Source organism: Metarhizium robertsii, assembly GCF_000187425.2.
Source record: "Metarhizium robertsii ARSEF 23 chromosome Unknown MAA_Scf_1, whole genome shotgun sequence".
NCBI classification, from domain to species: Eukaryota; Fungi; Ascomycota; class Sordariomycetes; order Hypocreales; family Clavicipitaceae; genus Metarhizium; species Metarhizium robertsii.
The window spans coordinates 3,365,593-3,378,746 of record NW_011942149.1 but is presented as its reverse complement, the minus strand read 5'-3'; the positions used below and the strand labels follow the sequence as shown (position 1 = coordinate 3,378,746).

At 51.7% G+C, this 13,154-nt stretch overlaps 2 protein-coding genes across 2 annotated transcripts; one reads left to right on the top strand and one right to left on the bottom strand.

Moving 5' to 3' along the window:
• Nucleotides 1-3,112: 3,112 nt before the first annotated feature.
• MAA_02475 (Zn(2)-C6 fungal-type DNA-binding domain protein) lies at nt 3,113-6,503 on the top strand (the record flags this gene model as incomplete). The annotated part of the gene is made up of 3 exons (XM_007820473.2): nt 3,113-4,179; nt 4,269-6,040; nt 6,118-6,503. The coding sequence occupies 3 exons, from the start codon at nt 3,113-3,115 to the stop codon at nt 6,501-6,503; spliced, it is 3,225 nt and encodes a 1,074-aa protein (XP_007818664.2).
• Nucleotides 6,504-7,956: 1,453 nt separating this feature from the next.
• On the bottom strand, nt 7,957-11,731 carry MAA_02476 (Actin-binding, cofilin/tropomyosin type; the record flags this gene model as incomplete). Its single annotated transcript, XM_007820474.1, has 4 exons — nt 7,957-8,003; nt 8,076-11,231; nt 11,349-11,536; nt 11,658-11,731. 4 exons carry the CDS (start codon nt 11,729-11,731, stop codon nt 7,957-7,959), a joined length of 3,465 nt encoding a protein of 1,154 aa, XP_007818665.1.
• Between the last annotated feature and the right edge of the window lie 1,423 nt (nt 11,732-13,154).

Below are 13,154 nucleotides of genomic sequence, written 5' to 3'. Positions count from 1 at the left end.
GCGGTTTTGTTGGCTGGCGTATGCAAGCCTAGGTGACTGTTTCTGCGTTGAGGGGAGCCGTGGACGTTGAAGGTGCCGATGGCTCAAGTTGCTCGAGCCTTTTGATTTTAGGAAAGATTGATGCTGGTGTTTTGTAGGTAGGGCATTGTTTCTGTTTGTCGTCTTGGAATGCAAAACTGGTAAAACACCGTGTTGAGATGTACTTGCGCTCAAGTGCAATCCCCTATAAACCTGGCTCATGTTCATCATGTCGCAGTATTACCTTTGTTGTTAAGAAAAATCACAGCTAGGAGAAAAGATGTGCACTGTAACGTTTGTTGGTCCATGTTGAAGCCAAGCACAATTGAGGAATGATGTGGGTGGTGGTGGTTGGTGGTGGTGCGCTTTTGTGGCCATCAGCCAAGATTTGATGCGTAGGACCGGTCGACCCGTGTGTTATTAGCGGCGACTCCATCAAGGTATCTTGGCCATCAGAAATCACCAGGCAGGTCGCATGCTTTACACAATATGCCACGGGGAGTAAGTGACAGGCACAAGGATGAAAGAAGGGGGAAAGAGTGTTAGGGCTAAGCATGAAGACTGCATGTCCGTGATATATACTAGTTGAGGGTGGCCTAGCTAGACTAGAAGGGTCGAGTAAGGCCATGATAAGCGAGTCAAGACCATCAGCTGGGACAATATTCTAATTGACTGTGCAACATTGCCGACCGATGCTCACAATGACTAAAGGCTTGTCTTGTCAGCATTGACGAGTCTGAAACTCGATCAACCATCAACAGGCATCGGCCTGGATAGCCTTTTATTAGTAACTACCGAGTACCAATTCAAATTATCCTGCTTGGGCAAGGACGCCGAGATCTCTCATCGATACTGTAAATGGAGACGACGACACTCGCCTTCTTGAATAACCGAGAGGATCATTGGTTCCACCTGCAACAGAGACAGAACCTGCACGCTTCAGTTGCATCGCCAGTCTCCATAGGAATAGGATCATGCACCTCGCCGAGAAGAGGACCAGACCTAAACAAAGATCCCTTGCCGGGGAGGCGGAGTCCGCCATGGCCCGTGGCAATAATAGCACCGAGTATGTATGTATGTATGTACATAGTACAACAAGTACCTGATTATCTGCGAAGATGAGGAATTTTGACCACACGCATCTCCAATGCCCTTGCAAGCCACGAGCACGCGTTGGCTGGACATTCCCGGGAGCGTCTTGAGCGACAGCCAGACTCACGCACACTGGTTGTCTATGTCTTCTTTTGCAGCCAACGTGACCTTCTAGACCCATCATGATTTATCCACCCATGTCAAACCTGGCTTGGAACTGCCATGCTCTTTTTGCCATTGGCCTTGACATGGGGTTTGATTGGCTAATAGCTGGCGAATTGCTCATTGTCGTTGGTGAGCTTTAGTGTGGTGGCAAAGCCAATGTCGACCGGATACGGAGTACATGCATTGAACATGAAGAAAGGCACTTCATCGTATGAAGAAGAAAAAACATATCCCCCCCTTCTCGAAGCATGCGGGTTTAAATCTCTTGTGGAATCGGATAGACCGAATGGCCAGGTGGTGAGCGACACAACTGTCCAAAATCGGCCGCGTCAAGTGACTGGGTCATCTCACCTTGATACTCCCGAGTCCCTACATACAATTCGTTTCACCGGACTCGCGGATCAGGAACGACAAGAGGTTGCAACGGCGCCGGAGGAGAGCGGCCACACGGAGCATCTGAGCCGGGCTAGTATGTATCTGGGGACATTCTGGCAACATTGAGCGTATGCTAAGCAGAGAAAGGCTCGGTACTTTGAAAGGTCAGTCATGGTAATCATCGATCCCGTCGTCAACCAATCTCTCCCCGTGGACTTGACACCCGAGAGCAGAAGAGGGGGCGCTGGACACAATGGTACCTGCAAAAGTACGCCGTCTGGGGGCTACTTTGTACGTAAGATCAATGTCTGGTGTTGGCCTAAAGGGGCAAAGCCAACCCAAAGCTAGCAAGCAAGGTGCAAGAGGAGCAAAGAAGAAGAAACCGTTTTTTTTTTTTTTCAATTTGACACCCGAGCCAAAAGATCCGTAGAGTGACTGCGCCAGGAACGCCAGGCCGTACGTATTGGATACATACATACATATGGCTGAAGACCATCGGGCTAGTTTCAGACACTCCGGCAGCTCCTTCTCCCGCTGTTCTGTCCTTCCTTCCTTTTTCCACAACGCCCACTTAAACCCCAAAGTCCGGGGAACAACCACCACCTGGACCTTCCTAGTCCTTTGCGTCCAGGGCTGTGAGGTGGTCTGAGCTCCCTACGCGGAAACTACCTAGGTAATCAGACCAGACCAAGGTTGAGACTTTCACTTACCATCTGGGCTTTTTTTGACGTTTGAATGTTGGACCTTCACACCTGAACGCTTTCGCAGATCGTCCATGCCAGGGGACAGGGAAATCTGCAGCCCAGCAGTCACATCGCATTGTGGTGTTGCGTCCTGCTTCTCATACCAAAATTATATTTTGTCAGGCTGCCAAGTACTACGTTCGCGGTGCCCAGAAAACCCCAACGGCTGCCCCAGCCCGCCGCACCAACTCGCCGCACGCACACCAGGAGTCTTTGACAACCCTAGGTCCGACTTGCTGACGGACGACGTGAAGAGACCTCATGTGCTGCCTCGAAGCCGACTGGGTGAGGGACCGACGCCGACGTGCTCTCGACACGCTCTCGATACTGACCCCGCTTGCTCTCGCCTAGAAAGACACCAGGGACGAGGACAACCACCAGGGTCGACTCCACCCACTCACCCACTCCACCCACTTCTTCACCCTCGCACCCACTACACCTGAGCCCGCTGCTCGCGGCAACCAGAAACGATCTACTTGGCTTGGAACAGCTACTGGCCGCTGCCCACTCATTTAACTGCCCGCCTTTTGCTGACACTTTCTTTTTTTTCGCCCACGCTGACATTAACGCTCAAGACGGGGACGCTGACCACTGACGCTTCTTCTCCACGGCCTTGCGCGGCCCTTCGACTGCACTTCCACTGATCATCCGCCGCAAACCGAAGTTCCAACAACAACGCATTGTCGCAACGCAACAGCCTTATTGCTGCCTTGCCTGGCATGGCCCAACCTCAGTTCGGTGCTGGCACTTCTGCATCAAGCCCCAGTGTCTCTGCGACACCTGGTGCCCGCCAGCAATCGCATCAGACAGGGCCGTCGTCGGGAGCTGGAGACACTCCAGGCCAGCTTCAGCACCAGCACCAGCAGAAGCACCAGTCGTCGTCTCAGGCGGCTGACCACCAATCCTCAGCCCAGAATCCTCAGCACAAGCGCGTTTACCAGGCCTGTATCCCATGCCGCCGCCGCAAAGTTCGGTGCGACCTGGGGAGCGTTGACAACCCTCATGACCCGCCATGCGTGCGCTGCCGCCGTGAGAGCAAGGAGTGTTTCTTCTCCGCCACTCGCCGGAAACGAAAGACCGACGACGACGAAGGCAGCGACGTCGACGAGTACATCATTCGAAACGGACGTAAAAGGCTTCATGCCGGTGAAAGCCCACCACCTCGTCTCGACCGTCGCTTCTACAGCGAAGTTCCCCTCACTCCCGGCGGCTCTCATGGCCGCAGCCATCCTCTGCGCCGACCCGACGGGAGCAGGCCGAGGCAGCGCAGAGACTCCGAGCTCGATGGTGACGGCGATGCCAATCTGGAAAACCTCGAGGCCCAGACAGCGATGCGCCGTGCCGTGTACAACCCCCATGACGCGCTAGACCTACTCTACAAGGCTGCAACCGATAGGTCTGTTGTCGAGTCGTCTGGCAAGATGGTGAACAGTGCTGACTTGAGTAGTCCCGCTGCGAACAACCATGGACGGGAGGGAAGCATCGCTTCGGCGACCACAGCACCAACCCACCAGCCCACGCCACAGGACACCGCGAATAGAGACGTCCCTAGACCGAGATCCATGTCCGCCGCGAAACCCGAGGCAGAACTCCATATACCCCAGCGCCAGTTTCAAGATACCGCACCGCAACAGACACAGCAACAGCCTGCGGATCCTGTTCTCGCGCAGCAACCAACTCTGAGAACTCAACCTGGTTACGCAGAGGCCTTGCGTGCTTGGTCACGGTTCCGTTTTGTTAGAGCTGGTTGGTTCACTGCTCAAGAAGCTATAGAGTATATTGACTAGTAGGTCTACCATGATCAGCCATATTGAGCCATCTGACTACAAGTTGGGGGGCCTGTCCGGTACTTACTAACTTCCCTGTCACTTATAGCTATTATAAGTACCTGTCACCCATGACACCCATTTCACCACCAACCTTTAGCGACCCCGCCTCCCATCTCACGCTCCTTACCGAAGAACCAATCCTCACCGTTACCCTTCTTACAATCTCCTCGAGATATCGTCAAATGCCCGGGACTGGAGGTCACTGTCGTTCACATGCCATCCCAGAGCAGCTTTGGACCTACCTCCGAGGAATGATTGAGCGTTGTCTGTGGGGTCAAGAAGCCTTCGGTGGTGGGTTCTGCGGCTCCGGTGGCCCCGGTTCTTCGTCAATGATTATGGAGGAGACAGAAACAAGCAGCACTGCACCTTGGCGCGGCATGAGAAAAGGCAGTCTGCGAACCCTAGGAACTATTGAATCGCTGCTGATTTTGACCGAGTGGCACCCCCGTGCCTTGCACTTCCCTCCTCAAGAAGCCACCGACGAGCTCATGCTTCCTGATTACAACATTGGGCCGGCGGCTTCGTCTGACGACTCAAGTAGAAATGTAGGTGCTGGTTTTGGAGGTAAAAGAATAGAGAGCTGGCTCGAACCGGCTTGGAGAAGTGATCGCATGTGTTGGATGCTTCTCAGTACTGCTATGGGTCTCGGGTACGAGCTGGGTGTTTTTGATGACATTGATGAGATGCTCAAGGACGATACAATTACGCGTCCAGAGTATATGGACGAAACCTACAGAACGAGGGCAAATCGTATCAAGCGTCTGTTGCTCATTTACACCTCCCAGTTAGCTGGTCGTTTGGGCTGGACAAGCATGACTCCAGAACACCTTCGCAAAGCTGACCCAGCGGTGGCAAGACGGCGCACCGCAACCAATGAAGGAAACACCCCAAGCACATCCTCCATGGTGAACGGTTTTAACTACGTGCCGGATCTAGAACTTGATGATCAAATTATTCACTGTTGGGCCGGAATCAGTAATGCTATGCATGTTGGTAATGAAAAACTGTTCCGCTCCAGAAAATACACCACGGAAATCATCCAGTCAGGACGATATGTGGAGCTGCTTCGAGAGTACAGTCCTTTACTGAAGGACTGGTATAGGGAATTTGAACTTTTCCGCCTCCCTCAGTTCATTAGGCACATCCTTACTATTGAGTACGAGTATGTACGTATTTACGTCAATTCTCTGTCACTGCAGGCAGTGGTAGAGCGATGCACGAACAATGCCGGACAAAATGGCAACGGTGCCGATGGACAGGCCACCAATGGACCGACTCAATTGTCCCCACAGACAATGATAAACTATGGCAAGTTGCCACTGGGACAACTGGGTGGTTTCACAATTAATGATCAAGAATACGTCCGAGAGGTCGTTGACGGATGTCGGAACTTGCTGCGCACCGTGGTCGAGGGCCTTCTGCCAGGCGGCTACCTGAAGCATGCTCCAGTCCGAACTTATTTCCGCATCATCAGTGGAGCTATGTTCTTGCTAAAGACATTTGCTTTGGGTGCCCCGCGATCAGATGTAAAGCTCAGCATTGAACTTATGGATGCTACCGTGGAAGCGCTCCGAAACTGCGTTGTAGACGATGTTCATTTAGGCATACGGTTTGCTGATCTTCTCGAGACACTGACAAGTCGATTAAGAAATCGTTTTATCCAGGCGCCGACTATGCAGCAGGGCTCTGGCAAGGATCCAACCCCATTGCCCGAAGGCACTATGCCTGGTGTTGCAGCGGCCGGTGGCCAAGGCGAGCACACGGCAAGCTGGGTGGGCAAACATGCCCAGAAATTGCGAGAAGGGCTCACTGGACAATGTAAGTACCAATCATTTCCTTGGATGAGGATGCGAGTATGCCAAGGCTTTGGACTGACTCTAGGTGTTTTTTTGCAGATCGTCCCGCTTCACCCAGCGTCGAAGGCAACAATATCTCAGCTACGCCATTCGACTTGTCCACTGGCAACTTTCCCTATCCTAGCGCGTCGTCTATAGGGCCATCAACACCAGCAGCGCATGTGGAAAACAATGGAGCTGCTCCTTCTAATGGCGTGGAAATGCAACTTTTCGAGGGCTGGGACAACCCAGGCAACGAAATGTGGTACCTACCACCGGGTCCAGCCTTCTTTCAAAACATGGGAGACAGCTCCGTTGCTATGACGGCCGAAGGTGTCAATGTTGGCGGATTGGATCTGTTGGAGTACATGGCAATGGATCCAGTGCAATTTTCTAGCATTGACGGACCTGGCTCGACAAATGGGAATGCTGGAACACAGGGCTGAAATACTTGGAAATACTTGGGCCTCACAGCGATCCAACTAAAAATCTACAATTCACAAGAAAGAAAATCACACCTCGCTGGTGTTTGGTAATGGAAATGATTGATGAGAGTGATGGCAATCGACGCAATGGTTCTACGCAACCAATATGACTTTGGTAATTGTTTGACTCTCTTTTGTCCACTCTTCTTTTCCCTTGTTTTAAATACGGAGTTACTTTTACAAGCGGCGGTTTTTCAGTGTGCCACATTTTAAAGCGAATTTGGCGAAAGGGGTCGGGGAAAAAAATTGTTTGCTATTACTCTTATGGTGTTTGGAGCTGCTTTGTTTCTGGTATTGCCGTGTGAGTTGAGTTCTAGTCCGTCTTTGGAGACTCAAATGTCAGATTTGTATTGCGTCTAGGGAAAAGGGGGGCCCGCGCACAATCTTCTGATTTGCAATATCCTTCACACATTTTATCATCTCAACAAGCGTAGAGCTATGGACCATTGAGGAGCCATGCTCGTGCCATGAACGTGGGTTGGAAGCAAGCACTGCTGCTGAGAAAAGATGTTGCTGCTGAAGGAGAATGGGTCGATTGTTGTAGCTTGATACGTAGAAGCTCAATCAAACAGAAAATTTGACATGGAGGCAGGCAGGCAGGCGTTGCCGTGAAACTTGTATTCAAGCATGGTCGGCATTCTAAAGAGGATACGCAAAACTGTCACTATACTTTGGTTCCCTCTGGCGTCAGCCGAATTATGTCCACGTACAGTGGCTAAAAGTACTCTGTACAACAACTCAATTCCATGCTTCTTCCTCCTTTTTTCCCTTCCCAGTAGCCGTGTACACTGTTCCGGAATATCACCCTTGCATCAGACCGATGAAGTGGCAATTTGTGCATTAGATAGACAATAAATGAAAAAGGGAGGAAGATTCTGACACAAATGTACAGAAGTTGGGCCCGCATCCTCTCGACTCTGACGATTAGGCTACATGGCTGATATGGCTTAATTAAATGGAAGATGAATCGCTTCGCTCTTCGGTAGAATGATTAAAGAATGCTGATGCAGTAAGAAGAAGAGAAGAGCAAGCAGCAAAAACAACACGAAAAAAAAAAAAAGAGAAATCTTTTCTTGTTTCTTCCAAGACAACAGACGGTTGTCCGAAAATAAAAAGCCGTGGTATGTTCTTGAGCCAAATAAAGAAGATGACGAGGAACAAAAGAGAAGCATGCGGGAGAGACTGTGTTAAGGCTGGGATAGCAAAATGCTGGCATATCGTGGTAGGGCGTGGCGTTACAACAAGATGTCTGACCAAATGGCGTCATATTGGTGTACGATGCTATTGTGGTGTGCGAGTGGAAACAAAACAAAAAGCAAGCGACCACCGGAACGAAATGAATGGGGTATTTTGAATCAAAGAAAAGAACAACGAATCAAGCGAAACAAGAGAACATTGAAGTATGCACAAGCGCTTAGAGTGCATACGTGGTGCCACGAGTAGCATGGGCTTCTTGCAGGACTAGAGAAGATGTCAATTTCCATGTCGTTGGGATTTCGCAGAAACAGCACGTCAAAATTCGCCACAACTTACTTTGCAAAACTCTCAATTGTCCGGCACGGTCCTCGCAAGCTACCTGAATGCCTGAACCCTCGATAAGATCCAGAACAACGCTATTCGGGAGTTCTTGTACCTCCACATCCGGAGTGTACGGGGCGCGGAAGTCACTGAGATGGTATCGCTTCGTGCCTTGCGCAGGTCGGCCGTTTTGGGCAGGCAAGGCGCTCAGAATCAGGTACCCCTGAGAATCGAGGCACATGTTTCTACGTTTCCAGAGTAAATTATCCGGGAATTGAACATTGACGTCGCCCATGTAGGATACAATGGTCGGGGACCCGGTAGTCGACGGGCGCGATTGGACAGGTTCTCGGGTCTCTTCCTTTGTTGTTGGTGGTGATGTAGCCGAGAGGTTGTTCTTGGAACGAGATCCCGAGAGCTGAGAGAGACGGTGCATGAACCGGCTAGCTCTCGAGAGCTTCTTGTCCCCATTCGTCGACTTAGCATCGTCTCCGGATCCCGAGTCTGCAGGCGACAAGACGACATCACGATCCCTACTAAAAGATGACCGATGGCTGCTAATTGAAAGACGAGGAGAGAAGGTGGCGCTCCCATGCGTTGTATCTGGCCGTGTAGGTGAGTACGCAGGGTTGCTGCCGTCTGAAGTCACCGACTTGCGTCTTTCCTTCCTGAAGCCCTTGACAATGCTGAGCGAGGATTGTCGAGGCTTGCCCGGCTTCCCATGTTCGGGGTTTTCAGTTGTGTGCTCAGATGCCGGGTCAGTGGTTGGGTAGTCCTTTCCTGGAGAAGCCGCCTGGTGGTCTACTAGAAGTGGTGACTGTTTCAACTCTAGAGGGTTGTATTCAGATGGATCTCTAGAAGGCTCGAAGCCCATCTGCACCGGTTGATTAGGATCACGAATAATGCGTGCGGTAACGGAGATGGATTCTGGCCGGCCACGACTGGGGGCCGCAGTAGGGACTACAAGGTTTCGTGATCCAGGTGCTGGTTCAAACATGGATAAACGGCTGGTTACTGAGCCTGATCGTTCCAGCCGACTGCGCCTTCCTCCTTCTGGTGAGGATTCCAGTGTTCGCTCTGGGGATGGAGGAGTCTGGTGTCGGAATGAATTTGCTCTGTCCATCACGGACGGTGATCTAGATGGCTCGCGCTTCTTCACGGCGAAAAAGGTTGACGAGGGTCTTTCTCTCGTCGGAGCCGCCAGAGCATCTGTCGAGGGTGCAGAGCGCTGTTCAAGTTCCTTGATTCGCTCAGAGATGACTGAGCCAATATTGGACTTTTTAGCCAGGTTTCCTCCCTGTTGTTTCTGAGCGATGTGGTTCAAGTAGGCAGCACTAGAACTCATGGACCGCGCTGAGGATTGGCTGGCATCGGATGGAAGAACCAGATTGCCGCGTACGGGGTTCGATACAGTCCTAACCGTGTAGCTATTTTGTGTTTTGCTAGGACTTGGGGGGAAGCTGGGAGTGAGGGGCGTCTTGATAACTGTTGCCGACGTGGCCTCCTCAACTACCGCGCTCTGTATTTCATCCTCAAAGTTCTCCTCCATTTTCAAGTTTGTTGTCTGTATGGGCAATATCTGCATCTCGCGCTTGGCTTGCGTCTCCTCCCGAACCAACTGGCTTTCGTCATTATCATTTGCCTTCTTCCTGGTTTCTATTATGTGATCGTTTTCAGTGAGAGTTTGCCCGTCTTCTTCGAGATTTCGGGTACCATTTGCGGAGAAGTTGGAAAAGGCCAAAGCATTGTCCTCTAGGCTGTTTTGCTCGTCATGGTTTTTGTCGACATCCTGCGCGGAGAGATCCTCGGAATCCCGTGGGGCTTCTGCAATCGAGGTTGCAGTATTATCAGTACCTCGCCCCAAATTCTCCATCGCATCCAAAGGCTTCTGGACAGTATGCTCATCAACTGCGACTCCCACATCAGACTTGGGTTCACCGTCAGCTGGGCCATCGATAACGTGGGTTGCTTCTTCTAGGTTCAGGCCAACAGAATCACGAGGATGCTTCTCCTTAGTTTCTGGCGACTGCTCCTCCTCTTTGGCGTGTACTGTCTCATCGGTCGACTCTGAGATGGATGAAGCTTTCGTGGAATGACCGGCATCAGAAGACCCAACCAGAGGGCTTGTTGGGTGAGAGTCGGAAGGTGCGAGGTCAGAATTATGGTCATTTGGGGCCACAGAGGTTGGCGTTTCCAGCATGATACCAGAGTCATCCTTGTTTAATGAAAGGCGCCTGTCCGTCTCGGGAAGGGGATCGGAACATGATATAGCCTCATCTTGCCCCTGTGTGGCATCATCAATGACATTCTTGAGCTCCTCGCTGTGGGCTGGGGCTGCTTCGGTCGACGGCAGCATGCTCATTTTCTTCTTTTGATCACGCAACTGTTTAGCCTTCATCAATCTGGCCTTTTCACGGCTCATCGTCGGTTTCTTGGGTGTAGATCCAGGTAAGGGTAATGAGTCAATGGACAGGCCCGAACTAGTAACCGGCCTCTCTTGACCATCATCAAAGGTCGAGTTTACAGCCACTGAAAAATCGGAGCTTGCAAGCTCCTCGTGGGGGGATGAGAAAGAATTTTGTCGGTCCCTGTTCTTTCCCTTCTTGCCACCTTTTCCAAACATCTTGAACCCAGCAGGAATAGCAGATACAGGTCGGAAATTGCCAGCGGTTTGGGGTCGACCATTGGCATCGACGGAGGGGCGTGGACCGAGCTTCACCTTTGGTTTGCTGTACGGGTATGAACCATATGTATACACGTCACTCTCGGGCGAAGTGGGACGTTCATCAACACCAACGAACTGAGGCACTTCGGACGTTGTCGCTGCAGAAAACTTGCTGTTCTCGGGGGATGATGCGAGCTCTGAGTTAAGCGTGACAGGTTCGGATGTTGACGGTCGACCGGTAGGAGACTCCCGTCGACTCCCGTCAGCATCTTGCACAGACTGACGTTTTATGGCTCTTTGCTCTTCCTCTTCCTCCTCCGTGATTTCCATAAGCCGTCTCCGACGCAGAGAGCTAGTTGATGACGAGGTCGAGCAGGACGCGGTGTGCAAGGAGCATGCTGCGGAAAGCTTCGAGTCCTTCAATTCGGCAGCAGTGGTGATTTCGAAGGTTGTGTCATACGGTGAGAATCTTTCGCAGACGGCGTTGAAATGGACCGCAACGCGAGCTAGAGGCGGAAAGTAGCGTCGTCAGTTTAAATTCGATAGTGAGATACACGTCATATTCTGGCCAGACAGTGGGTCGTCTCACACTGTAGCTAGCTGTATGATGTAAATGCACATACCTTGAATAATCCTTGAGCAGTCCTCTGGCAGATACTTGATAATCACACTCCGCCTCCGGTACTTTAGAAAGCCATACAATGGGCTCGTCTCGTCATATTCGGCGATAGTATTGCGTACCTCAACTATTCCGCCATTTCCTCGATTGAGCACTTCGATCTCATCTCGGCTCTCGTATTTGAGAAGAAACCTGTCAAACAATAAGCGTCCATCATAATAGACAAAGATGTAATGTCTCGACTGTCCGAAGCTAGCGGCATTCTGCTCCGTTTGGAGACTACAGTGGCGGGTCGGGGTTCAGATATACGTACCAGCCTCCAGGCTCAGCGGTTGCAGCTTCATACGCTTCTACCACTTTAGGGTCATCCAGACCATTGAGCGACATGGTCGTTTACTTTGTTCCCTCAATATCGTACCTCCAGGCCCTTGAGATTCCTATCGATGCGGTCTGACAGATGCTCAGTACTGTTCGGTATCTCGAAACGGGAGACAGGGTGTGGGCAGCGGCTAATCGAGGATCCCTTTGTCTGAAGAGTTGAAGAGGAGAAACTCTGGTGTCAAAGTTGTCGACGACAAAAATAGAGACCGGCGGTCCAACATGGGAGGAAGGACGTATGCAACGCAGTGCTTCAAGAAGTCGGAAGCAGCGAATAGAAAAGGACAAAACGGACTAAAGGGGGGTTCTCCCTTGGTGCGGAGCGTCGTTTAGCCTGGGTTGGTGGATAAGAGCAAACAACCCCAACGGCAACGGGGAGGTCAACCAAGGATCTGCCAGCTGGAATGGCGTTACAATGGTGGCACCGGAAAACCGTCGTGTGGATGGCGATGGATCGAGTTCGTCGACGAGGTCAGGGCCCGAGACACGCAGGGGAAAGACTGCGACTGCGGACAAAGACGGTGTTAGCAGACTCGACAGTGCGACACGTGGGCAGCGCTTCGTCTACGGTGTGGATCTCTCACCAGATGAATAAAGAAGAAAGGGAGAAAGAGGGATGGCAAAAGGGAAACAGGAAAAAGGAAAAAAATAAAGAGAGAGAGAGAGAGTATGCGCGAGCGTCACGCCCAGGTTGGCTCCTCACCAGGGGAGCAATGAGGAACAAGACAAGGAGAAACTAAGAGGCACCAGCTCCAAAGACGATTCAAGGGCACATAACCAACTGCGTGGGAGTTGAAAGGATCAGCGCAAGAGACCGACAGCCCCTGGGCAGATTAATTGACGGATCGATGGCGCTTAAGGGGTCAACCGGTTCATATGTAATCTTTGATGGGATGGCTGTGGCTCAAAGGGGGGCAGGCAGCTGGACTGGGGACGGAACCGGGGGGGAAAGCAGAATGGAGATGGGAAATGGGAAATGGGAAACGGGACGGAGACGCATCGACTGACGTCCGTCCATCCCATTTTCCACATTGCCAAAGTTCACTCACAATCGCCTGCATCCAACGCCAGGCCTCCTCCAGGCACTTTTACAGAGGAGGCACTAGTCCCATCGAGCACGTAACTACTTACTCTGGAGTTACTTGGCGCAAGTCGTTTGCATTTGACGCGCCTGTGGGCGATTCGGCGCCTCGTTGCAACGAAAGCCCGGGCCGTGCCAGGGGTAACAGCACGTTACCATTGAACGGAGGGCACCGAGTTACTGGGCTGCTGAACTGCTCCGCCGCATCGACCTTTGTGGATTGATTGGCCAACGGTCGACCGAGAAAGAGACATGGACGGACAGAGAGGTCTGTGGTTTGTGGTGGCGCCCGCGTTTCCAAGTCGGTGCTCATCAAACACCTCGGCCACCTCCAGCTGAGCAGTTCGTCGT